General features: G+C 48.4%; 1 protein-coding gene across 1 annotated transcript in view; it reads left to right on the top strand.

Moving 5' to 3' along the window:
• Positions 1–26148, top strand: part of WNT3A (Wnt family member 3A) — a 90416-nt gene that overhangs the window by 36134 nt on the left and 28134 nt on the right. Inside the window, exon 2 of the mRNA XM_056857964.1 lies at positions 13681–13922. Coding sequence (XP_056713942.1) covers positions 13681–13922 — 242 coding nt within the window. The remainder of the gene's footprint in view (positions 1–13680; positions 13923–26148) is intronic.

Raw genomic sequence — 26148 nt, 5'->3', positions numbered from 1 at the left:
TTCGGAGGAGGAGAAACGTCCAAGTGAATGACCTGTAGCTTTCATCACCAGGAGGAGGAGAAGATTTTGTCCCTGGATTCGAAAGTAAACACACGTGGGATCTTGGCACGGCGCTGGAGTCTGATCCCTCGGCAAACTATTTCTCCTCCTTCGGCAAGTCAAAGCTGGTATCTCCCCCTAAGCGTGCGCGAGCGGCTGTGTGCTAGCGGAGCATGGGCTGGCGAGAGGCCAACACTTCTGCAGTCGTTTTGGGAAGAAATCATTAACTGAAGCTCTGCGGATTCTCTGAACTTAGGCAGATCGTGAGAGGGAGGGCAGGAAGGGTCGTGTCAATGTTTGGCTCTCGTGGCCCTTTCTTGCCTGCCCAGGGTCATGCCGATCAATCGCCACTTTGGGGTCCGGAAGGAATTTTCCTCCAGGGCAGATTGGCCAGGGAACCTGGAGGGGTTTTGTTGCCGTCTTCTGGGCATGGAGCAGGGGTCCCTGGGGGTATGGGGGGAGGTAGTTGGGAATTTCCTGTATTGTGCAGGGGGTTGGACTAGATGACCCTGGTGGTCCCTTCCATGATTCTATGATGAGAGGCATCCCTAAAGTGAGGATTCCACTCGCCCCCCTCTTTTATTGGTATCTGAGGTGCCTTCACTCCAGAAGCGTCCATTGCTGGAGAATGTCCCCAGTTTCATCTTAATTTTTAAAGGCCCCTCTGTCCTTTAGGGCCTGAAGTTTAACTATAGGGGACTACCCCTGAACATTGGGCGTTCCCATAGTAACCGTTTAGGCTGAAATGGTCTAATTTTGTCCATTCGTTTTTAGCAGAGAATTCAGTTGACACCGTTATCAAGGTGTTTCTTTCCAGTGTTTTCCCATTATCCCACCCGTATCTTTTTTCTGACCTGATTTGTGGCGGTGGTGGAATTTTGTTTTTAGCAGAAAACACAGGCACTGAGCCAGCACAGTATCAGTGTTTCTCAGGACCGCTGTCCCTTTAAATTTCCCTCCTTTCCTTCTGCTTTATTAATTACTTCCTCTCTGTGGAGCTGTCACCTTAATGAAGCCACTATAACATGCAAGGGGAGCAGCGGGGGGGGGGGGGGAGAACCACTGCTTACTTTATAGTTGTATTAGGCTTATAACCATTTTACCACATGAAAACGAAATGCAAGAAATGAGTAGTGGCTTTGCCTGCAAAGTGAAAAACAGCATTTAATGTCTGCCCTCCCAAACAAGAACTATAATTAGAAGTAGATTCATGCATGCCAGGGCTGAATGCAGAGAGAACAGGAAGCAATTAATTAGGCTGTAAAACACAGGAACAAAAAGGAAATGGCAGAGAGAAGCGGATCTTTTGCTGAACAGGACTTACTTCCAAGTAAACGTATAGCAGCAATTTGGCCATTTTGCCCGTTATCTGAACCATCTTGCCGATCTTACCTCCCTTCTCCACATTTGCCCTCTGCCTGAGTTTGACAATTCTCAAACAATCTTTTCCTGCCCTTGAAAACCCAAATAATTCTAGGAATGGGGGGAGTAGGGTTGCCAACTCCAGGTTGGAAAATCCCTGGAAATTTGGGGGTAGATCCTGGGTAGGGTTGCCAGGGCCCTCTTCACCACTGGCGGAAGATTTGGGGGCAGAGCCTGAGGAGGGCGGGATTTGGGGAGGGGCTTCAATGCCATAGAGTCCAATTGCCAAAGTGGCAATTTGTTGTATCCCATTGGGAACGGTTAACCTAGTTGAAACGTTTGTACAACTATGTTGGATTTAGAAAATATCCTATTGTTGGAACCTAAAAATTGAAGTCTACATAGTTGAATTGCATCCCGACTGGGAGATCGATATTGTGTTTGGAAGTACGGGTGCATATTTTGAAATACCTGATTGAACGGAACTGAAGAAGAAAACAGAAACGATCGTCTTCCTTTTCACCTTGATATTATGAAGTTTTGAACACTATGTCTGTGTAGCGATTGTGGATCCTTGTACCCAAGAGGACTATTGAAATTGTATTTGTACATCATTGTATATAGTTTGTGTGTTTCACCTTGATTCTTCCTGCACTGAATACACCTTGTTATACTATTAATGTTGTTTATGTGGCTTAATTGTTAAATCTTGTTGCTATCAGCCTTTCCTGCATTACCTGGAAGTTGGCAACCCTAATCCTGGGGAGGGGAGGTTTTGCAGAGGGGAGGGGCCTCAGTGTGGTATAAGGCTGTAGACTCCACCCTCTGGAGCTGCCATTTTCTCCAGGGGAACGGATCTTTGTGGTCTGGCGATCGGTTATAATTTCAAGAGATCTCCAGGCCCCACCCGGAGGTTGGCAACCTCAAGGGGAGCGGGATCTTCCTTGGGGGTCCTTTCCAGCCTTTCATCCATCTTCACTGCCAACCTTCTGTTTGGCAAAGCCCTGACTCATCTTTGGAACTAAGACATACCCAATCGCTGCAAAGCCCCACAAGTGCTGAGAGATGGTAGCAGCTCCCCTGCTGATTCACCTGCAAGGTGCGAACTGATGTCTTCTGCACTTCTGGGGAGGAAACAAACAATCCGTCTGGAGAACAGGCCCATGACGCTATTTCCCAGCCCTGCCAGACACTGCTGAGGAGATGCATCGGGTGGATTGCACTAATCTCTGGATGCCATTACTAAGGTTGCCAACTTCCAGGTGGTGGCTGGAGATCTCCCGCTATTACAGCTGATCTCCAGGTGACAGAGGTCAGTTCCCCTGGAGAAAATGGCTGCCTTGGCAATTGGACTCTAAGGCATTGAAGTCCCTCCCCAAACCATGCCCTCCTCAGGCTCCGCCCCCCCCCAAAAAAATCTCCAGGTATTTCCCAACCAGAAGCTGGCAACTCTAGCCATTACCTCCACACTGGCTGTATCACATACAGAAAGTGGCAGGTGCTGCTTCCGATCACTTGGAGAAGGGATCAAATCATAGAATCAGTTGGAAGTGACCACCAGGGTCATCTAGTCAAACCCCCTGCACAATGCAGGAAATTCACAACTATCTCCCCCCCACACACACACACACACCAGTGTCCCCTACTCCATGCCCAGAAGATGGGGGGGGGGGGGGTACCCTCCAGGATCCTTGACCAATCTGGCTTGAAAATCGCTTCCTGACCCCAAAGTGGCAATTGGCATTACCCTGGGCATGCAAGAAAGGGCCATGAGAGCCAAACATTGATACAATCCTTCCTGCCCTCCCTCTCAGGATCTGCCCAAGTTCACAGAATCAGCATTGCTGTCAGATGGGCATCTAGTCTCTGCTTAGAATCATAGAGTTGGAAGGGACCACCAGGGTCATCTAGTCCAACCCCCTGAACAATGCAGGAAATTCACAAGTACCTCCCCCCACACACAACCAGTGACCCCTACTCCATGCCCAGAACATGGCCAAGATGCCCTCCCTCTCATGATCTGCCTAAGGTCATAGAATCAGCATTGCTGACAGATGGCCACCTAGCCTCTGCTTAAAAACTGGGTTGGTTTCCCCACTCCTCCACATGAAGCCAGCTGGGTGACCTTGGGCTAGTCACAGCTCTCTTAGAGCTCTCACAGCCCCACCTACTTAAGAACCTCCAAGGAAGATTAAAAACCTCCAAGGAAGGAGAGCCCAACACCTCCCGAGGAAGCCTGTTCCACTGAGGAACCGCTCTAACAGTGCATTCCTAAGGAGAGTTACTCCAGTCTAAGCCCGTTCATTTCAATGGGCTTAGACTGGAGTAACTCTCCTTAGGAATACACTGTAACTGTCAGAAAGGTCTTCCTGATGTTTTGCTGAAAACCCTTTTGCTTTAATTTTGGCCCGTTGGTTTTGCCACCTGCTCTCTGAATGAGGAGGAGGGGTGGAAGAGAAGGGGTAGTGTGGCCAGGTCGCTGGTGCCAGCAGGGCACCCCCACTGCCATAAGTCAGGCATCAATTGTTGGCAAAAAAAATAAATAAATCCAGATTTCAGCAACAACAGTCTTGCCTTTATATAAAAAGGAATAAAAAAATAGTCTGTTTCAAAATATCCTTACTTCAGGAAGAAGAACTTGGTGTTGTCAAACTGTTTAGCTAAATTGTTGATTCCCAAACACAGCACAGCTTCCACTCCGGCCTGCCTTGTTAGGATGTGGACAGAATTGAGCGGGTGCAGAGGAGAGCGATGAGGATGATCAGGGTGGGGGCTGGAGGTCAAGCCCTGCGAGGAAAGGCTGAGGGAGTTGGGAATGTTCAGTCTGGAGAAGAGGAGGTTGAAGGGGGACACCATTGCTCTCTTGAAATATTTGAAGGGCTGTCACTTAGAGGAGGGCAGGGAGCTGTTCCTGTTGGCAGCAGAGGGCAGGACTCGCAATAATGGGTTTAAATTGTGAGCAGAGAGGTACCGGCTGGATATTAGGGGAAAGTTTTTTTACAGCAAGAGTTGTTCGACAGTGGAATCAACTTCCTAGGGAGGTGGTGGGCTCCCCCTCACTGGCAGTCTTTAAGCAGAGGCTGGACAAGCACTTGTCAGGGATGCTCTAGGCTGATTCTGCATTAAGTAGGAGGGTTGGACTAGATGGCCTCTATGGACCCTTCCAACTCTGATTCTATGATTCTATTATTCTTCCATCCATTTTATTCGAAGGACGATACCATGGTGTGGTACTTCATGAGCGCTTATGCCCTTGTGCTACTGGGGAAATAGAAACAGTTGGACATCTGCTGCTGCACTGCCCCATCTATAACAGTCTTAGATATAAATTTATTATACCTATCCTGAAAAACAATCCCAGGAAGATCAGAGGAATGGTATGCCTCCTTTCTTCTTGCAGACCTCGCATCTGGAACCTCAGATACAGCTGCTGGATTCTGTGCAGCTGCCAAGTCTACTGAGGTACCATGCTGACTGCGTGTCCCATGGGCTTTTTATGCAGGGACGTTTCCCCACGGTCACCCCCATCGACTGCTTCGGGGCTTCCTTTTGATTATGCATGCCTTGTTCACCCGCCAGAGGCCGCCTCGCTCTCCCCGTGCATTTTGCCTGAGTTTTCCAGATGCTGTTTTAGCCAGAATCTGGAAAATGGGGGCAAAATATGCTGGGAGAGCGAGGTGATCTCTGATGGGTGGATAAGGCATGCATAATTAAAAGGAAGCCCCGAAGCAATCAGCGGGGTGACTGCAGGGAAACGACCCTGCATAAGAGGCCATACTTTAATAGATATATACACACACACACGAGTGGGGGGGGGCGCGAGACTCGCAGGGGAGAATCCCATCTCCCCTCCCCCATTGCTGAGCCCTGCGCAGCTCCAAGCCCCACCACTCACCTTGGAGCCTGGCTGCCATGGTGATGGTATCTGGAAACCACTCTGAGCCTGGAGCAGCTCCTGGCATCTGCCGCCGCCAGCTCTCCAGAATTTAAATCCCAGTTGTATTTTTATTTTAAGATTTCAGATTTTTCTGCAAACCTGTGTGTGTGTGTTAAGTGCGGTCAATTCGCTTCCTACTCATGGCGACCCTATGAACGATGTCCTCCAAAACGTCCTATCCTTAACAGCCTTGCTCAGGTCTTGCAAATTGAGGGCCGAGGCTTCCTTTACAGAGTCCATCCATCTCTTGTTGGGTCTTCCTCTTTTCCTGCTGCCTTCCACTTTTCCGAGCATGATTGTCTTTTCCAGTGACTCTTGTCTTCTCATAATGTGGCCAAAGTACGATAGCCTCAGTTTAGCTTCTAGGGACAGTTCAGAGTTGATTTGATCTATAACCCATTGATTTGTTTTTTGGGGCAGTCCACGGTATCTGTAACACTCTCCTCCAACACCACATTGGGACCCCCAAGTTTGCAGGAAACTCCGTTTAGTGTCGGCCTGGCCCCGATCCACAGATTTAGAAATCCGCACATGAGAGCCATGCATTGCTATTATATATATTCTTATAACAACTCTACTAATGTATGTTTTACTCTGCTGGTCTACGACTGAAATAAATTGTGCTAGCATCTCCTGCTGAAGCAAACAGGCCTTTTCAGCAACTGCTATGTGAAAAGGATGTTACTCATTAATTAATCTGACTGATTTTGGTGTCTCCAATCATCATCCTAATACCCAGATGGAAAGGGGCTTCCACATCCTTTCCAATTGCCAGGGCCAGTTTCAGCTTTAGAATTTAGGAAATGTTTTTCGAAGTACATTATAACCAATCCTTACTGCAGCAGTGGTTAGAGTTTTGGTAAGAAGGATACTTGAATCTCTGATGGTTTGGTTCATATCCTGTTCGCCAATTGTGATCAGCAAGCTGATTTGTGGGGGAGGGGGATGGACTGTTTGACTCCAGCTAGGGTTGCCAACCTCCAGGAACTGGCTGGAGATCTCCTGCTATTACAACTGATCTCCAGCCGATAGAGATCAGTTCACCTGGAGAAAATGGCCACTTTGGCAATTGGACTCTAAGGCATTGAAGTCGCTCCCCTCCTCAAACTCGCCCTCCTCAGGCTCTGCCCCAAAAACCTCCCATCGTTTGCGAAGAGGTACCTGGCAACCCTAAGTCCAGCACTGAACTGTACAGCCCTAGTGACCCACACAGTCGAACACAGTAAATTCTACAGCCGAATGCATTCGCCGCAATATTCGTAGCATCCTTAACCAGGAGGCCGGTGTTCAAATCTTCACTCGGCTATGAAGCTTAGTTTATTGTAGCAAATGTATATGTCATGTCTCCAGTGGTTCCACTGGAGGGGGTGGGCTCTCCTTCTTTGGAGATTTTTAAGCAGAGCTAGACGGCCATCCATCAGCAATGCTGATTCTGTGAGGCAGGTCATGAGAGGGAGGCAGGGAGGGTTGCGTCAGTGTTTGGCTCTCGTGGCCCTTTCTTACACGCCCAGGGAAATGCCAATGGCACACTTTGGTGTCAATAAGCAATTTTCCTCCAGGCCAAATTGCCCAGGGATCCTAGAAAGTTCCACCACCACCCCGCCGCATCTTCTGGGTATGGAGGTGTGAGGTGTGGGGAGGTCATTGTGAATTTCCTGCATTGTGCAGGGGGTTGGATAGATGGGCCTGGTGGTCCCTTCCAACACTTTGATTCTAGGACTTGCTCAGTATAGCTTCCAAAGTAAAAATCATACAAAAAATCATTAAAAATACAACATAAGAAATTATGAATAACAAAACAAGACAGGAATGCACTACCATGGGCTACTTGTTCAAATGACTTTAAAAGGTCAATTTATGGGCAGCTCAATTAATGTCTAAACCAAACCTCCATGTTCAGAGGCACTGTAAATTTGAATGACAGTCTCTGCGAAGTAAAATAGGGGTAGGCTTTGGCTTTTTTGTTCTGCTTATGAGTCTTTCAATGGCATCTGCTTCAGCTGCTATGGGGAAAACGATGGTTTTCTAGCTGGCCTTTTGGTCTGATCCAGCAGGCTCTTCTAACGTTCTTAAGAATGGCACAGCTGGTTCAGAGCAAGAGTATTATCTGATCCAACAGCAAGAAGCCATGAACTCTGGGGCACATACAATCTGGGGATGAAGCTGATGACCACCCCCAATTGTTGGGGTTTTTAACTTGGGTACCTGGTACTAAAATGAGGCAGGGGTGGTCTTAGCCATGGGGCACCAGGGCAGTGGCCCTGGACCCCAGGTTGGGGGGCCCCAACCACACAGACCCCTGGACCCCTGATGGAGGGAGGGAGAGGAGGAGCCAGTCATGGTTGCCCATGACTGCCCCCTCTAGGGTTCAGGGGGCAGCCACCACACATGCCCACAACTGGTCCAGGAGTAGGGTTGCCAACCTCCAGGTGGTGGCTGGGGATCTCCTGCTATTACAACTGATCTCCAGCCCATAGAGATCAATTCACCTGGAGACAACGGACGCTTTGGCAATTGGATTTTGTGGCATTGAAGTCTCTCCCCTCTCCAAACCCCGCCCTCTTCAGCCTCCGCCCCCAAAATCTCCAGGTATTTCCTAACCCAGAGCTGGCAACCCTATCCAGGCCTCCAGCCCTGCAGATAACCTCCTCGCCACACCATCTGACACAGTTTGCTCGGGTGGCTTGGCTGAAAACCGACCCTGGCGGGTTCCCTCCTATACGAAGAGGGAAGGGATGGGAAATGATCTCAGACAAGCTGCAGGTGAAGCAGGCGAAGTTGAGGTGTCTGCGTACCATGCAGGCTTCAGACGGTGTGAGTCTGTCGCGGCAAAGGCAGGGCTTTGCAGGGATTTGGGAGAAGAAAGGGGAGCCGCTTGACAGATGGGCGATGCTGTTTGAAGCCGAGCGAGATTTCGGTTGATCCTCTAAAGTGCTTGCAATCTTTGTTTGGTGTCATCGGCGGTTGGGGTTAGGAGCGCTCTTTCATCTAAGACTATAATGAGGACGTTGGACCATCGCAAAGGCGAGATGCTCTCGAAATGGCAGGCACGCCTAAGATCTGCATTAAGAGGCAATGTTGCCGTGGGGTTGGGTGCGCAAATTTGAGGTCTCTGTTCTACAGATTTGTAGACAGAGTTTCATTAGGTCTGTACTCCATACAGGCCAGTGTGTGTGTGTGTGCCTGCTTTTGAAGACAGACTTCACCCCATTGTAGGTGCTAAATAAAGCACAAACATACACAAAGCTGCCTTATATACAGATTCAGACCCTCAGTGCATCAAGATCAGTATAGTCTACTCAGACTATAGATAGAGTTTACATTAGATCTGTACTCCAAACAGGCCAGTATATGTGTGTGTGTTTGCTTTTGAGGACAGACTTTCATATAAAGCACCCCACTGTATATTGTAGGTGCTAAATAAAGCATGAACATACATGAGGCTGCCTTATACTGAATCAGGCCCTTGGTGCAAGATCAGTATTGTCTACTCAGACTGGCAGCGGCTCTCAAGGGTCTCAGGTGGAGGTCTTTCACATCACCTACCACCTGATCCTTTCAGGTGGAGAGGCCAAGGATTGGACCTGGGACCATCTGCATGCCAAGCGGATGCTCTACCACTGAGCCACAGCCCTGCAAATACCAGCTTTAGCAGATTGCTTATGCTGGCAGGCGCCCTGTTTCAGAGAGAGTTGAATGCAACATGGATGGGAGAAACCATTAATATAGTCTGAATGATGACAAAACTTTGCAATAGTTCTGCACATCTGATGATACTTTGTGAAACTCTTTCTCCTGCTGATAATACAGAAGAAGCAGAGTTGGTTTTTATACCCTGATTTTCTCTCCCTTTAAGGAGTCTCAAAGAGGCTTGCAGTCACCTTCCCTTCCCTACAACAGGCACCTTGTGAGAAAGATAAGGCTGAGAGAGCTCTAAGAGAACTTTGACTGGCCCAAGGTTACCCAGCAGGCTTCATGTGGAAGAGTGGGGAAACCAATCCAGTTCACCAGATTAGAGTCCCCCGTTCATGTGGAGGAGCAGGGAATCGAACCCGGTTCTCCAGATTAGAGTCCACCGCTCTTAACCACTACACCACTCTGGCTCTCAGATAGCAGAAACACTTTTTTTTGTGAAAACGTGAAGCACTTTTCATTCCTCCACTCCAAAAGCTTGATGTAAGAGATCCATCCTCAGATGCTCATCCCTCTCTGTCTTTCCGGATGGGTTCTCAACAGTTGCTCCATGTGGCATTTCACTTTATGTCATTTGCTGCAAAGTTCATGCATCACCACTCTCCGCACTGCACTCGAACCCTCACACCCTCGTAAACATCAACTACAAAAGTCGGGAGTCAAATGTTGTCCAGTCTGCAGAGAGCCCAGGAATGGCTTGTGAGTGACGCAACAAGTCAAGCAAGCAGTCAATGGGGCTAGATCTTTAATTTTGGAGGTCCACCAACAGGAATGGCTTGTGACACAACAAGTCAAGCAAGCAGTCAATGGGGCTAGATCTTTAGTTTTGGAGTTCCACCAACAGGAATGGCTTGTGACGCAACAAGTCAAGCAAGCAGTCAATGGGGCTAGATCTTTAGTTTTGGAGGTCCACCAACAGGAATGGCTTGTGACGCAACAAGTCAAGCAAGCAGTCAATGGGACTAGGTCTTTAGTTTTGGAGGTCCACCAATAGGAGGTCTTCATTGGACCACCTCAATCTGGTCCAGAGATATGTCTCCGGCAAAGACCATTTGATGGCCAGTAGTTAAGCAGCCTAAATGGCCCAGACTACCCTAAACTGATCAGAACTTTTAATCTAAGCAGCGTTGGCCATGGTCAAGACTTGGATGGGAGACCACCAAGGAAGAACGGGATTGCTGTGGACAGGAAGGCAACGGCAAACCATCTCTGCTCATCTCTTGCCTTGAAAGGCCCATGAGGGGTTGTCATGAGTCAGTTGCGATTTGATTGCACTTAATTATTAGAAGAGTTGTGGTTTTTTATATGCCGACTTTCTCTACCACTTAAGGCAGAATCAAACTGGCTTACAATCTCCTTCCCTTCCCCTCCCCACAACAGACACCCTGTGAGGTAGGTGAGGCTGAGAGAGCTCTAAGAGAGCTGTGACTAGCCCAAGGTCACCCAGTTGGCTTCGTGTGTAGGAGAGGGGGGGGAAACCCAGTTCACCAGATTAGCCTCCACCGCTCATGTGGAGAAGCGGGGAATCAAACCCAGTTCTCCAGATCAGAGTCCACCACTCCAAACCACCACTCTTAACCACTACACCACGCTGGCTAGTTAAGGTGCAAAACTACAGCGAAATTCCTCCGTGGGCTACGGTGGAGTGCAGCCTTCAATGCATCCATTTTTTCTATTCACCAAGAAATGCAGAAGGTGTTAAAAGCTTTTTTCCCTCTAGACCCGGAGTTAATGTAACTGGGAATAGTACTGATAGAGCTGGGGGGAAATTATAGAGAACATTTCAACTATATGACAACAGCTGCCAGAGTTGTATTGGCATCAATGTGGAAGCAAGAAGAAACTCCAGAGATAGACAGACGGAGAGAGAAAATGGCAGAGTACGCAGTGACGGCAGGGTTGACTCACTTGCTGAATAAAAGACCTCTAGGGGAGCTGGAAAAGAAATGGAAACCCTACTATAAGTCTGCACAAATCTAACTAACTTAATATAAGAATATTTAGAGCAAATAAGTAATAATTATTGATTGATTATTCAAGTATAAAATAGTGTAGATCATAGGATCATAGAATCATAGGGTTGGAAGAGACCTCCAGGGTCATCTAGTCCAACCCCCTGCACAATGCAGGAAATTCACAACTACCTCTGCCCCCCTCAACATCCCCAGGGACCCATACTCCATGCCCAGAAGATGACCAAGGTGCCCTCCCTCTCACGATCTGCCTAAGATCTCAAAGGCATTTTATTTTAAGCAGGAACAGCAACCCAGAAAATAATCTGCTTGATGTTCATGCTAAGCTGGTATTCAGTAAAAGTGTAATTTTACTTATTACAGACAACTTAAATATATTGCTTAGAAAATAGGTGGTACTTAAAGAAAATCGTGAGCAGGCATTACGGAGCAGATTAACAAGTAGACGTGTGATAGCATATTTCAACTAAGGGATATTGGAGTTACTTTACAACATGCCTTTTTAATTTAGATATCTCTATTTACCAAGTTCTTATTATAGAAAGTAGCTGCTGCTCAGCACTCTTTGGAAGGTTTGATATACTGTATGTGTGGTTTTGTGTTTAGAGTGTTATTGTGTTGTTTGTCTTGTTATATATAATAAAATATTTAATTTAAAAAAGCATCCATTTTCTCCAGAGGAATTGATCTCTGTAGTCTGGAGATCAGCTGTAATTCTGGGTGGGGTTTGGGGGAAGGGAGGGACCTCAGCAGGTTACAATGCCACAGAGTCCACCCTCCAAAGCAGCCCTTTTCTCCTGGGGAACTGATCTCTGTCACCTGGAGATGGGTGGGAATAGTGGGAGATCTTCAGGCCACACCTGGAAGTTACAAACAATTGAAAAGAAGGATATATGCTGAATAAAGCCAATGTAACGTAAACAACAGCATATGTGGCTAAAAAGATACTGTACATCTAACAACTCGTTAACTACGAGTAATTTTACTGATTATTAATATTGTATGCTCAAACATACAAAAATCACTCTATGGGGGGCACATACAGATTGACATGATACTCAAAAACAACTATATGTACTGTTATATGGTGTTGCTTTCGTCTGTTCACTATATGGACATTGATGGTTTGATATACTGAACCAGTAGATATTGGAATGTATTTGATTACGCCTTCCAACATATAACAATACATATAGTTGTTTTTGAGTATCTTGTCAATCTATATGTGTCACCCTGTAGAGTGATTTTTGTATGTTTGCACACACAATATTAGTCATCAGTAAAATTGTGCATAGTTAACCATTTATTGGATGTACAGTATCTTTTAGCTGCATATGCTGTTGTTTATGTTACATTCATACCTGGAAGTTGGCAACCCTAGTGGGGTAATGGTGGATCCCAGGTCTAGAAACATAGAAGACCCCTGAAGACATTGAAGAACATTTAAGAGCCAGTGTGGTGTAGTGGTTAAGAGTGGTGGAACCGAGTTTGATTCCCCACTCCTCCACATGAGCTGTGAACTCTAATCTGGTGAACCTGGTTGGTTTCCCCACTCCTCCACATGAAGCCAGCTGGGTGACCTTGGACTAGTCACAGCTCTCTCTGAACTCTCGAAGCAGCTCACAAGGTGTCTGTTGTGGGGAGAGGAAGGGAAGGAGATTGTAAGTTGGTTTGATTCTCCTTAAAAGGTAGAGAAAGTCGGCATATAAAAACCACCCCTTCTTCTCCTCCTCCTCTTGCTAGGTTGATTTTCCCCAGTGGTTGGGGGCCTGTTTGCTGGGCCTTGCAAAATATCTGACACATGACCCAACGGTCTCAGAATTCTTCCCAGGTTACAAAACCTTCCCTAACTGGACTGAACAAGGTGATGTTCAGTCATGGTCTGCAGATGTGCTGAAAAATCATTTCAACATGCCAACATCCCTTGACAAAGCCACCTACTCATCCTGACTTCCACACAGGGCGGTAGGATTTGCCCAAGGCTTGTCTGGAAGAAGGATGATTTGCAACAAGGAAATGCTGAATCGGTTGAACTGTCGATCCCTTGTGGGTGCCCAGTTTGCATTTCTTTAAATAAACCATGAATCGGCTAATTACTCATTAGCCAGTCAAGGTGCTTTTAGTAGGCTGGGTGAAAAAGAGGACATCTACCTGCCTTTGGGTGTGCCCAGGTTTCCGTTCTTGTTACTGGTCCCTCTTTGCCACTGGCGGGAGGTTTTGGGGGGGGCAGAGCCTGAGGAGGTTTGGGTAGGACAGGGACTTCAATGCCATAGAATCCAATTGCCAAAGCTGCCATTTTCTCCAGGGGAATTGATATCTATTGACTGGAGATCATTTATAATAGCAGGAGATATCCAGCCATAGCATTGCCAGTTCTGGGTTGGGAAATACCTGGAGATTTTTGGGGCAGAGCCTGAGGAGGGAGGGGTTTGGGGAGGGGAGGGACTTCAACGCCATAGAGTCCAATAGCCAAAGCGGACATTTTCTCCAGGTGAACTGATCTCTATCAGCTGGAGATCAGTTGTGGTCGCAGGAGATCTCCAGCTAGTGCCTGGGGTTTGGCAACCCTAGGTGGAGGGAAGGGGAGAGGTGGGCACTTGGTTGGATTATCAAAACTGTGATGGAAGTGATTTCTCTCAGGAATGCCCCTCTCTCATTGTCCCTCCTTCCTCTTAGGTCCTTGGCCATTGGCCACCAATATTCTTCTTTGGGGACACAGCCCATCCTCTGTGGAAGCATCCCTGGCTTGGTGCCCAAGCAGTTGCGGTTCTGTCGGAACTACGTGGAGATCATGCCCAGTGTGGCTGAAGGGGTGAAGATCGGCATCCAGGAGTGCCAGCACCAGTTCCGCGGGAGGAGGTGGAACTGTACCACTGTCAACGACAGCTTGGCCATCTTTGGGCCTGTCCTGGATAAAGGTGAGCACGTAGCTTTGTGCAAAGTGTATTGTGTGTGTGTGTCAAGTGCCGTCAAGTCGCAGCCGACTTCTCGTGACCCCAGCAAGGGGCTTTCGAGGCAAGGGAGAAGCAGAGGTGGTTGCTCATTGCCTTCCTCTGCAGAGTCTTCCTTGGTGGTCTCCCTTCCAAGACTTATGGTGACCCCAGCAAGGGGCTTTCGAGGCAAGTGAGAAGCAGTGGTGGTTTGCCGTTGCCTTCCTCTGCAGAGCCTTCCTTGGTGGTCTCCCTTCCAAGTACTGACCCTGCTTAACTTTCGAGATCTGACAAGATCGGGCTACACCATGCTGCCTTTCCTTACCTCAAAATACATTGGAAATGGACCCCACAAAAAAAGAAATTTTAATCTGAGAAACTCACGAGTGTGACCTCTTGTTGGCTTTTCCTTCTGACTGGTTGATAAGTCAGACCCTGCTTGTGGCTTTGATTCCAGTCCAATGTGCAGGAGAATTTCTAACCTGGTGGGCAGGCTGTCCACTATGAAAACAAGCATTGCCATGTTAGCTTGGGCACTTGGCTATGGAAAGGTGCAGGTGGTATCTGTTTTGTTCAGGCAACGGGGTTGCTTTCGCCAGTTGCTGGCCCCCTCTGTGCACAGGAAAGCCTGATTGAGCTGCTGTGATGCCACGGAACATTCACAAACATTCCAGCTGCTCAGAGGGAAGCTGACAATAGATTCTGGACAAACAACAGAGGTTTAGTGAGGGAAACATAAGGTCCATTATAGGATGGGAGGAAAACGTCATATGGAGCTTTGGCTCAGGAAGGGCAGTGATGTTTGGGGGCACAGAGGCATGATTATAAGGAAAGGTGATAGGAAGGAGGACTAGAAGGGGAAAAGCTAAGGACCATATGCCCCAAGATAATGAATGGACATCTGAATACCTAGGGTGGATTTGAACAGTTCCAGTCAGATTATTGTTAGTGTTGTTATTGACGTTGACTTCAATTCATCAATTGCATGGCAGTAGTTGGTTGAGTTACGTTTGGGGTGGGTGACTTTTTAAAAATCAATATTAGCCCCACACACACCTCCCTAAAACCCATCCTCTCCCCCAAAATCTTTGTTACCCAGTTACCAGCTTCCTCGTTTCACATATAACACAAATCCCTTCCATTAAACCCACAAAACAAATGTGAATGTTTAAACTTCAGCGTTCAGTTTGGGAGAAGGGTTTGTGTGTGTGTGTGTGAGTGAGTGAGCATGTGCCTGCATGCGCATACCTGTGGAATGCAGAAGTAAACTTGTGTTGCATATGACTGTTTATATTTTGGTTAAGAGCAATGATTTTCAGACAATGGTTTGGATCCAAAGCCGCACATAGTTGCTTCTCCGCATGCAAGGGGATTTTCTCATTCCACCTTTCCAAGGAGGACTTAACAATCCCTTCCGCAAGAACATTTGAACCTTCTGGGGTTGCTCTTTAGGGCAAATGGGGCTGCAGCCGCCCAGGAGACCAACTCCTCCATGAGTGTTGAGACAGGTCTTCAGCTTGGACATCTGGTACAGTTGCCAGCTTCCAGGTGGCACCTGGAGATCTCCCAGAATTATGACTGTCGCCATTTATGCATGGCTGTTTCCTCGCGGTCACCCTGCCAACTACTTCGGAGCTTTGCTTCTATTATGCTTGCGTTTTCCAACGGTCAGAGGTCGCCTCGCTCTCCCCGCGCATTTCTGCACATTTTGCTCACGTTTTCTGGAGAATGGGTAAAAATGAATCCAGAAACCCAGGCAAAACACACGGGGAGACTAAGGCAACCTCTGACGGTCGGAAAATGCAAGCACAATCGATGCAAAGCCCCAAAGTAGTCGGCGGGGTGACTGCGAGGAAACAGCCCTGCATAAATGGCCTGTGTCGTTTCTAAAGGGAGAGACTCTAAGTGGCACATTGAATCCGTTCTTAGCCTGAGTCCTGATGCTGGAGCGATTTTGTGTCCAATGCGAGAGCCAGTGTGGTGTAGCGGTGAGCATGTCGGACTAGGATGTGGGAGGTTCTAATCCCCACTTGTGCCAAGGATAGGGTTGCCAACTGCCAGGTAGTAGCAGGAGATCTCCTGCTAATGCAACTGATCTCCAGCCGATAGAGATCAGATCACCTGGAGAAAAATGGCCACTTTGGTAATTGAACTGTATGGCATTGAAGTCCCTCCCATTCCCAAACCCTGCCCTCCTCAGGCTCCGCCCCAAAAATATCCCACCGGTGGCGAAGAGGGACCTGGCAACCCTAGCCATGGAAGCTTGCTGGATAATCTGGGGCCAGTCGCGCACTCTTGGCCTAACCTACCTCACAGGGTTGTGGTGTGGATAAAACAGAGGAGAAGAAAATGATATAAGCCACCTTGGGCCCCTATGGAGAAGAAAGGTGGAAGAAGAATAAGAAGAAGTGGAAGAGTTGGTTTTTATATGCTGACATTCTCTACCACTTAAGGAAGAACCCAACCGGATTACCATCACCTTCCCTTCCCCTCCCCACAACAGACACCCTGTGAGGTAGGTGGGGCTGAGAGAGTGTGACTAGCTCAAGGTCACCCAGCTGGCTTCAGGTGTAGGAGTGGGAAATAAATCCAGTTCACCAGATTAGCCTCCGCCACTCACCTGGAGGAGTGGCGAATCCAACCTGGTTCTGTAGAGCAGACTCCACCGCTCCAAACCACCTCTCTTAACCACTACACCATGCTGGCTCTCCAGCATGGAGAAAGGTGGGATATAAATGAACACAAATTGATCATAATATAAATCAATAATAAATATAAATACAAATAATAATAAATAATGCGCCTACCCCTCAATTTCTTTTTGTGCCGGGCCCCCACTGAGGTATAAAGCCCAGGTCCCAGGGGACAAATAGCCAGTCACCTTTGCAGCAAAACATCCTCCGTCTTCAACAGGGCCCTGGCGTTGCTGACCTGGATGTCAGCCATCCTGCAAGTCATTGTTGGAATGCTTGAGGAGCCCCCTCCTCTCCCAAAGGGACCGACACTCCTCTTAAGATTAGCTTCTCCTAATGCCCGAGCAAACGCCAATTGACCTCATGTCAAAAGTGCAAGGTGACCTCTGGAACACAATCAGTGGAGTCCGGTCATGGTGGCTAGTTGTACGGCTGACCTTAGACGTTTGTCCTCCAGGGCAGGAAAGGCTCAAACGTCTTGACAGGTTGTAGGAGGATATCTTCCTCCTTCCCTGATCTCCCAGACCCTCCTCCCCGATCTGAGTCTCTTCGGCGCTGCTGGCTACCGGCAGGCATCCAGGGGGCAGAGACATGGGCTCCATCTGGCAACGGCGTTCCATCAGGCCACTCCAGGAATCACCTAGGGCCAGCGTGGTGTAGTGGTTAAGAGCGGTGCAGTCTGATCTGGAGAACTGGGTTTGAGTCCCCTCTCCTCCACATGAGCGGCGGATGCTAATCTGGTGAACTGGGTTGGTTTCCCCACTCCTCTACATACATCCTGCTGGGTGATCTTGGCTAGTCACAGTTCTCTTAGAGCTCTCTCAGCCCCACCTACTCCACAGGGTGTCTGCTGTGGGGAGGGGAAGGGAAGGTGATTGTAAGCCGGTTTGATTCTTCCTTAAGTGGTAGAGAAAGTTGGCATATAAAAACCAGCTCCTCCTCCTCCTCCTCTTCTTCTTCAGCGGAAACCCTATGGTAAAACCATAGACTTTCTGCTGACTTCTAGAGCGCTGTGAAGTCACTTTCCACTTTTCCATAGAAAACCTGTGAGGTAGGCAGGGCTGAGAGAGCTCATAGAGACTAGCCCAAGGTCACCCAGCTGGCTTCATGTGGAGGAGTGGGGAAACCGCTCCTAACCACTGCTCCTAACCACCACTCTTAACTACTACATCACGCTGGCTCCAGGCAACAGAGGTCAGTTCAAATGGAGGAAATGGCCACATCATCACAGCTGCTGTCCAGAAAACAGTGATTTGCTTATAAACGTACTGCAAGTGCTTGCTTGATTTAATTTGCATACCTACAGTAATTTCTCAAGAGATGTTGCAGGGCATGATTGTGGGGTAGGAATCTATGACTTTAGGCAGATCATAATTCACAGTGGCAGATCATGAGAGGGAAGGCATACATGACCTTAGGCAGATCATGAGAAGGAGGGCATCTTGGCCATCTTCTGGGCATGGAGCTGGGGTCCCTGTGTGTGTGTGTGTGGGGGGGGTAGTTAGTTGTGAATTTCCTGCATTGTGCAGGGGGTTGGACCAGATGACCCTGGTGGTCTCTTCCAGCTCTCGGATTCTCTGAGTCTATGATTCTATGAATCAAAAGCGGGTTGGGGAAGATGGAGCGTGGGGAAAGATCAGTTAATCAGTACCTGGATTAGTAAAATGGAAGATTTCTAATTTACATCTGCATGTAAATCACAACCACCAGTTTAGAATTATCGCTTAATACCAGGTAGTAAATCTGTGGGTTACTGCATAGTAAAGGAAAAGCACTCTGCACATGTGCAGAGTGGTTGCAGTGTTGTCGTTCAGCACAGGGATTCTTCTCAGTTCAGATTCTTCTTGCACCAGAGGAGGTCTCCTTTGGTCAGCAGGCTTCACTGAGAACAGTAGTACGATATAAGTAGGATTGCCAACCTCCAGGCAGTGGCTGGAGATCTCCCGCTATTACAACTGATCTCCATGTGACAGAGATCAGTTCCCCTGAAGAAAATGGCTGCTTTGTCAACTGGACTCTATGGCACTGAAGTCCCTCCTCTCCCCAAACCCCGCCTTCCTCAGGCTCCACCTCCAAAATCTCCAGGTATTTCCCAACCCAGAGCTGGCAACCCTACTCCACACCCTATAGATCTAAAAATTACCTATCCCACAGTTACCTATCCCTACTCCCGAATGTTTTTTTTTTTTTGGGGTGGGGAGATATCTGACTTATTCAGGGCAGGTTTTTCAATGCATCCTTTTGTGCCATCCTTATTGGGAGGGGCCATGGCTCAGTGGCTGGCACGCAGAAGGTCCCAGGTTCAATCCCCAGCATCTCCAGTTAGGCAAGTAGGTGATGTGAAAGACCTCTCCTGAGACCCTGAAGAGCCGCTGCCAGTCTGAGTAAACAATACTGACTTTGATGGACCAAGGGTCTGATTCAGTATAGGCAGCTTCATGTGTTCATATGTACAACAACCCTGCAGGCCACATTAGGCGACCCCAGAGAGGTGAGATGTTGGTAGGGCACGCTGTTCGCTTCCCAGTGGAGCAGAAGTCTGCAGCTCTGTCGCAGCCCAAGCCCCTCCTCCATACCAGACAGTGAAATGTCTTTGCTTTCCCCAAACCAGTTGGGCACATAGCAGAGTGAAGGAGTCCGGGGAGGGGGGAGGAACTATTTCATAACTGAAGAATGTTGTCCCTGGAGGGAGAATCAAGCCACCCCTCAGCTCTGCTTCACCTACAGCACCATCAGGGCTGAGGGTGGTGGAGGGAGAGGAGGGGAAAAAAGAATAAATATCTAAGCCACATTCTTCAGCGATCCCTGGGGCAAAGAACATATTTGAGCTGCTAAGAAGCAAGCTGGATTGCAGAGCTAATGCGAGCACCAAACCTCCCTCGGCCACTTCTCTCTGCTCGCAGGGGCGGAGGCACCAGCAAAAGGCAATGCTCAAACCAGGTCCGCTGTGGAAGCCAACATTTGCTGTTGGCAACAGAGGGCAGGACTCGCAATAATGGGTTTAAATTGAGCGCAGAAAGGTACCTGCTGGATATTAGGGAAAAGTTTTTACAGGAAGAGTTGTTCGACAGTGGAATCGGCTGCCTAGGGAGGTGGTGAGCTCCCCCTCACTGGTGGTCTTTAAGCAGAGGCTGGACAAACACGTGTCAGGGATGCTCTAGGCTGATCCTGCATTGAGCAGGGGGTTGGACTAGATGGCCTGGATGGCCCCTTCCAACTTTATGATTCTATTATTTGGTTCCCTCTCCCTCCACTGTAAGATCTAGCATGGCTTCCCCCAGGTTGTGACTAGGGTTGCCAACCTCCAGGCGGTGGCTGGAGATCTTCTGCTATTACAAGTGATCTCCAGGTGACAGGGATCAGTTCCCCTGGAGAAAAGGGCCGCTTAGGAAGGTGGACTCTATGGCATTATACCCCATTGAAGCCCCTCCTTTCCCCAAATGCTGCCCTCCTCAGGCTCCACCCCCAAAATCTCAACCCGGAGCTGGCAGTGGCAACCCTAGTTGTGACATGATCCAAGCGCTTGTGTTTCTCTTCCCCCACACCATGGGTGGGATAACATGGATTAGGTGAGGGGAGGGACTCAAGAAGCAGCTGCTGTTTATGGCAGTAGAGGGACATTTAATGTAGGGTTGCCAACCTCCAGGTAGCACCTGGAGATCTCTCGCTATTACAGTTGATCTCCAGATGACCGAGATCAGTTCCCCTGGAGAAAATGGCTGGTTTGGAGAGGGGACTCTGTGGCATCATACCCCGCTGAGGTCCCTTCCCACCTCAAACCCTGCCTTCTCCAGGCTCCACCCCAAAACTCTTCAGGTATTTCCCAACCCAGAGCTGGCAAGCCTAATTTAGTGTCACCTGCGTTCTGGGCCTAAATCATATATTCAGGCTCTGGTTCTGACTCCCTCCCCTGGCTCGTTCTGTTTGTTGCAAAAACACCTCAAAGTTCTCACAACCCAAAAGGCTCCCCAGACTCCAAAAGGTTTTTTTTATTATTATTATTATTAATTTTATTTTTATTTTTTTTTGCAATCATGTGCAGATTTGCTATGGACTTGGGAAGAGTTAGGGTTCTGAAAGTTCGATTTTTCTGCAAATGAGTTTTCCACTTTCCAGGACCCTCAATCGTAGCTGGAGAGCCAGCATGGTGTAGTGGTTAAGAGCGGTGGCTTGGAGCGGTGGCTTCTGCTCTGGAGAACCTGGTTTGATCCCCATTCCTCCACGAGTAGCGGAGGCTAATCTGGTGAACCGGGTTGGTTTCCCCACTCCTACACATGAAGCCAGCTGGGTGACCTTGGCTAGTCGCAGCTCTCTTTGAGCACTCTCAGCCTCACCTACCTCACAGGGCGACTGTTGTGGCGGAGGGGGAGGGGGAGGGAAGGTGATTGTATGTTGATTTGATTCTTCCTTAAGTGGTAGAGAAAGTCAGCATATAAAAACCAACTCTTCTCCTCCTCCTCCTTCTCCTATGGCTGGCCTCATTGTGTGGATTTATGTATCAATAAGGTGGCCAGCTACTGGCTAAGTAAGATATAGGGGATAGGTTTTGTGGAGAGAGTGGAGACAGATATATAGTGTCTAATTCTGTGAATTCATTCTGGCAACAGTGTTCCTCTGCCTCAGGAAGCCTTCTGCTGATACATCAGCAGAGGAAAGGTAACTGTTATAACAACAGATCTGCAGGATCCAGGCTGACGTTCTGCTTATCTCACCCAGTGAAAATGATGGATGACTCACACTCCCATGTTTCATGCGAGAGACGGGTAACATGCCCGTTCCCTCATGCCGAGGTGTGCATTGCCATCTGTCGCATTTTTATCTCGCAATGGGAGGAGGGGGCCGTGGTACTGGTAGCTCATCTGCTTGGCATGCAGAAGGCATCTCCAGTGAAAAGGGACTGTGCAGTAGGTGATGGGAAAGACCTTTCCCTGAAACCCTGGAGAGCTGCTGCCAGTCTGAGTTGACAATATAGACATCGATGGACCAATGGTCTGATTCAGTATAACTCAGCTTCATGTGAGTGGCTGTGGCTCAGTGGCAGAGAGTCTGCTTGGCATTCAGAAGGTCCCAAATTCAATACCTGGCATCTCCTGTTAAAGGGACTAGGCAAGTAGGTGACATGAAAGACCCCTGCCTGAGACCCTGGAGAGCTGCTGCCAGTCTGAGTAGACAGTACTTACCTTGATGGACTGAGTGTCTGGTTCAGTAGAAGGCAGCTTCACATGTGTCCACGTGTGTGGGGTGATATGTGCTGCTCCCACCTAATGGGTGAACCATTTGACCTTGCTCTATCACCGCTTTGGGTGAATACCCAAAGCCACCTCAGAAACTCTCCTGCCTCATTTCCCTCATTCTCTGTGCTTTTTCCCTATACAGAGAATGTTGTTCCAATTTTCACTCCCATTTCTATGATTTATTTTAATTTTAATTTTACTTTATTCGATTTATACCCAGCCCTTTCCCAGAAGGGCCAGGCTCAGGGCTGCTTACAACAGCCGCAACAATAAATACATATACAAATATAGAAATAAAACATATAATTTAAAACCATAGCTCCTAATTTAATAATATAAGATGGTGCGCTGAACTACGCACCCGCCTCAAGAAGAAGAAGAAGAGGAGGAGGAGGAGGAGGAGTTGGTTTTTATACCCCAATTTTCTCTACCACTTAAGGAAAAATCAAACCGGCTTACAATCCCTTCCTCTCCCCACAACAGACACCTTGTGAGGTAGGTGGAGCTGTGAGAGTGTGACTAGCCCAAGGTCACCCAGCTGGCTTCATGGGGAAGAGTAGGGAAACCAATCCAGTTCACCAGATTAGTGTCCGCCGCTCATGTGGAGGAGTGGGGAATCAAACCTGGTTCTCAAGATTACAGTACATACCGCTCCTAACCACTGCTCTTAACCACTACACCACGCTGGCTATAGGTGGAGCTGTCATCAATAAGGTGAAGTTGGTCCAGAAGATGGTAAGAGGGAAGACCAAGAAAGAGCAGAGAACTTGCAGGTTCAAAGAAAGAACAGAAGACAAGGAAAGGAAGGGAGGGGAAGGAAAGGGAGGGGATGGGATGGGGGAAAGGAAAGGGAAGGGAAGAGAGGCCAGCTAATCTGCAATACCATCACTGTCCTCAACCGTACGCCTGGAGGAATATCTCTGGTGTGGTATAGTGGTTAAGAGCAGTGGACTCTAATCTGGAGAACTGGGTTTGATTCCCGACTCCTCCGTATGTGTGGCAGACTCTAATCTGGTTTCCCCACTCCTACACATGAAGCCTGCTGGGTGACCTTGGGCTAGTCACACTTCTCTCCGAATTCTCTCAGTCTCACCGACCTTACAAGCTGTCTGTTGTGGTGAAGGGAAGGGAAAGTGATTGCAAGCCGCTTTGAGACTCCTGAAAGGTAGAAAAAATCAGGGTTCAATGGCAGAGCATTTGCTTGGTGTGCAGAAGGTCCCAGGTTCAATCCCCGGCATCTCCAGTTAAAAGCATCACATAGATCAGACCCTTGGTCCATCTGGGTCAGTACTGTCTACTCAGACTGGCAGCAGCTCTCCAGGGTCTCAGGCAAAGGTCTGTCACATCACCTACCTGCCTAGTCCCTTTAACTGGAGATGCCGGGGTTGAACCTGGGACCTTCTGCATGCCAAGCAGATGATCTACCACTGAGCCACAGCTCCTCCCCCTTCTTCTTCTTCTTCTTCTTCTTCTTCTTCTTCTTCTTCTTCTTCTTCTTCTTCTTCTTCTTCTTCCAGCCCCTGTGGAACTGAGCCAGGTCTTTCAGGGCACAGGTCTCACTAGACAGAGAGTTCTACCAGGCTGGGGCCAGGGCCAAAAAGTCTCTGGCCCTGGTCAAGGACAGCCAGATAGTTCTAGGGCCAGGAGCTGTTTCCAGAAGAGCGTAATTCTGTCTGGGATGGTGGGGTGTATCCGGAGTGGCGGTCCCATAGATGGTCCCAGATACCATGCAAAACATGTCGATACTTTCTAAACGCCGTCGATCAGGTCCCCCCGCTGCGATTGGAAATTGCTTCCCTGCCCCGAAACAAAACAAGGAGCCCTCGAAAAGTCCTCGGCAAGTAATTAACCCAGAAGAAAAGGTTCCCTTCCCCTCTGTCCCCCTTCCCACTCACAGTAAATTACCGCCAGAGTCTTTAAACGCCCCCTTCGTTACCCCCTTCTCAGCCCATTCATTTATATGTTCCCAAAAAGAGAGTGCTTGTCCGCCGGCCTCCCCTCGGTCGACTCAACACCGTCCAAAGCTCTAAACCTGCCAGCCCCGGTGAGGAATGGCCCGCAGCCATTGTGGAGAAGCAACTTTTAATGAGCGATTGGAAAGCAACACATGGAGGGGTGCCGAAGTCACCCGGCAAAGAAACGGGTTCTCAGTCCCGGCCTATTGTGGTGCAAATGCGACCCGGTCCCTCCTACTGTTTGGCTGGGGCTAAGGAGGAGAGGGGAGTCCGCTTATAGGGTCTCTGCTCCAGTTAATCAACCTGATTGGATTAGGGTCACTGTGACCCCCTAATAGTGTCAAAGGTCGCGCCCAACGGGATTAACAGCTTTGTCGGGAGGGAGTCCATATCCTTTGGGCAGTTAGGGACAAAGCGTGTTGATTAGAGTTTTACATTCCCACCACCTTTGAGAGAGGCAGACCCCCTTTTGGTGGGCGTCGCGCCTTCGCCCCTCGTGGGAGGAAGGGAGGGAGGAAGGAGGGAGAAACGTCGCGGATCCGCCACGCGTATGGGTCTGGCCTGGCCCTCTGGACACACATGCCAGGCTCAGATAGGGTTGCCAGTTCTGGGCTGGGAAATACCTGGATATTGAGCCTAAGGAGGGCGGGTTTGAAGAGGAGAGGGACTCCAATGCCATAGAGTCCAATTGGCAAAGCAGCCATTTTCTCCAGGGGAACGGACCTCTGTTGGCTGAAGATCAGTTGTAGCAGCAGGAGATCTCCAGCCACCACCTGGAGGTTAGTATTTAAAGAAACAGCACCAATGCTCCAAATAAAATATTCAACATATATTAACCATCCTTACAAAGTAATAAACACCTATGACAATATTACTGATATTACAACTTACTACTACTTTACTATACTATGAAACACCCCAAAGCATGATTAAAGTCCAGTCTTTTAACTGTGTGTATATGTCCAAACAATTCCCAGTCGGGGACAGAAGACCCGAACCACAGCAGGATGAAACTGGTATGCTCATGAAACCAGAGCCGTAGCTGCTGGGAGCATACCAGTTTCTTCCTGCTGTGGTCCGGGTCCTCTATCCCTGACTGGGAATTGTTTGGACATATACGCAAAGTTAAAAGACTGGAATTTGATCATGCTTTTGGGTGTTTCACAGTACAGTAAAGTAGTAGTAAGTTGTAATATCAGTAATATTGTCATAGGTGTTTATTACTTTGTAAGGATGGTTAACATATGTTGAATATTTTATTTGGAGCTTTGGTGCTGTTTCTTTAAATACTAACTTAGTTTTTTGCAGCACAGTTTTTCTTGGTATTTTGTTGCTTAGCCACCTGGAGGTTCACCTAGGCTCAGACTGGGCCCTTGAGAAATCTGGCCGGTTTGTGAGCGTGGCATCGGACAGACATTTGCAAACTGTATTCCAGAGAACCTTTGGAAGCTTGAAGTGAGATTAGCCATGGGAGGACCCAGTGCTAGCAATTGCTGGCTGTTTGCCACGTAACCCCTACGCCATGCAAAGGTTACCAGGGATGGGTAGGGTTGCCACGGTAGGGAATAATGGGGCGAACTAAGCAGTGTTCCTTAGCTCTGTGAAAACAGCTTTTATCAATGGGTGCTCTAAACATTAAAACAAGCCAATACATAGGGTTGCCAAACTCCAGGTACTAGCTGGAGATCTCCCGCTATTACAACTGATCTCCAGCCGATAGAGATCAGTTCACCTGGAGAAAATGGCCACTTTGGCAATTGGACAATATGGCATTGAAGTCCCTCCCCAAACCTCACCCTCCTCAAAGTCCGCCCCAAAAACCTCCCGCCAGTGGTGAAGAGGGACCTGGCAACCCTACCAATGCATACACAAAGGTTTGAGGAAGAGTTGGTATTTTTTATATGCCAACTTTCTCTATCACTTAAGGAAGAATCAAAACGGCTTACATTCACCTTCCCTTCCCCTCCCCACAACAGACACCCTGTGAGGTAGGTGGGGCTGAGAGACCTGTGACTAGCCCAAGATCACCCAGCTGGCTTCATGTGTAGGAGTGGGGAAACCAACCTGGTTCACCAGATTAGCCTCCGTCGCTCATGTGGAGGAGTGGGGAATCAAACCTGGTTCTCCAGATCAGAGTCCACCGCTCCAAACCACCCCTAATACACCACGCTGTACATGCGTGGAAGGAGACACTGGCATACCACAGTTCATTGCTCCATTGATAGATGTATGAAACCATACATGTTTCTAACAGTTAGAGCGGTTCCTCAGTGGAACAGGCTTCCTCGGGAAGTGGTAAGTGCTCCTTCCCTGGAGTTTTTTAAGCAGAGGC

The sequence above is a fragment of the Euleptes europaea genome, chromosome 11 (genome assembly GCF_029931775.1).
Source record: "Euleptes europaea isolate rEulEur1 chromosome 11, rEulEur1.hap1, whole genome shotgun sequence".
NCBI lineage: Eukaryota > Metazoa > Chordata > Lepidosauria > Squamata > Sphaerodactylidae > Euleptes > Euleptes europaea.
This window is presented reverse-complemented; position numbering and strand designations above follow the sequence as displayed.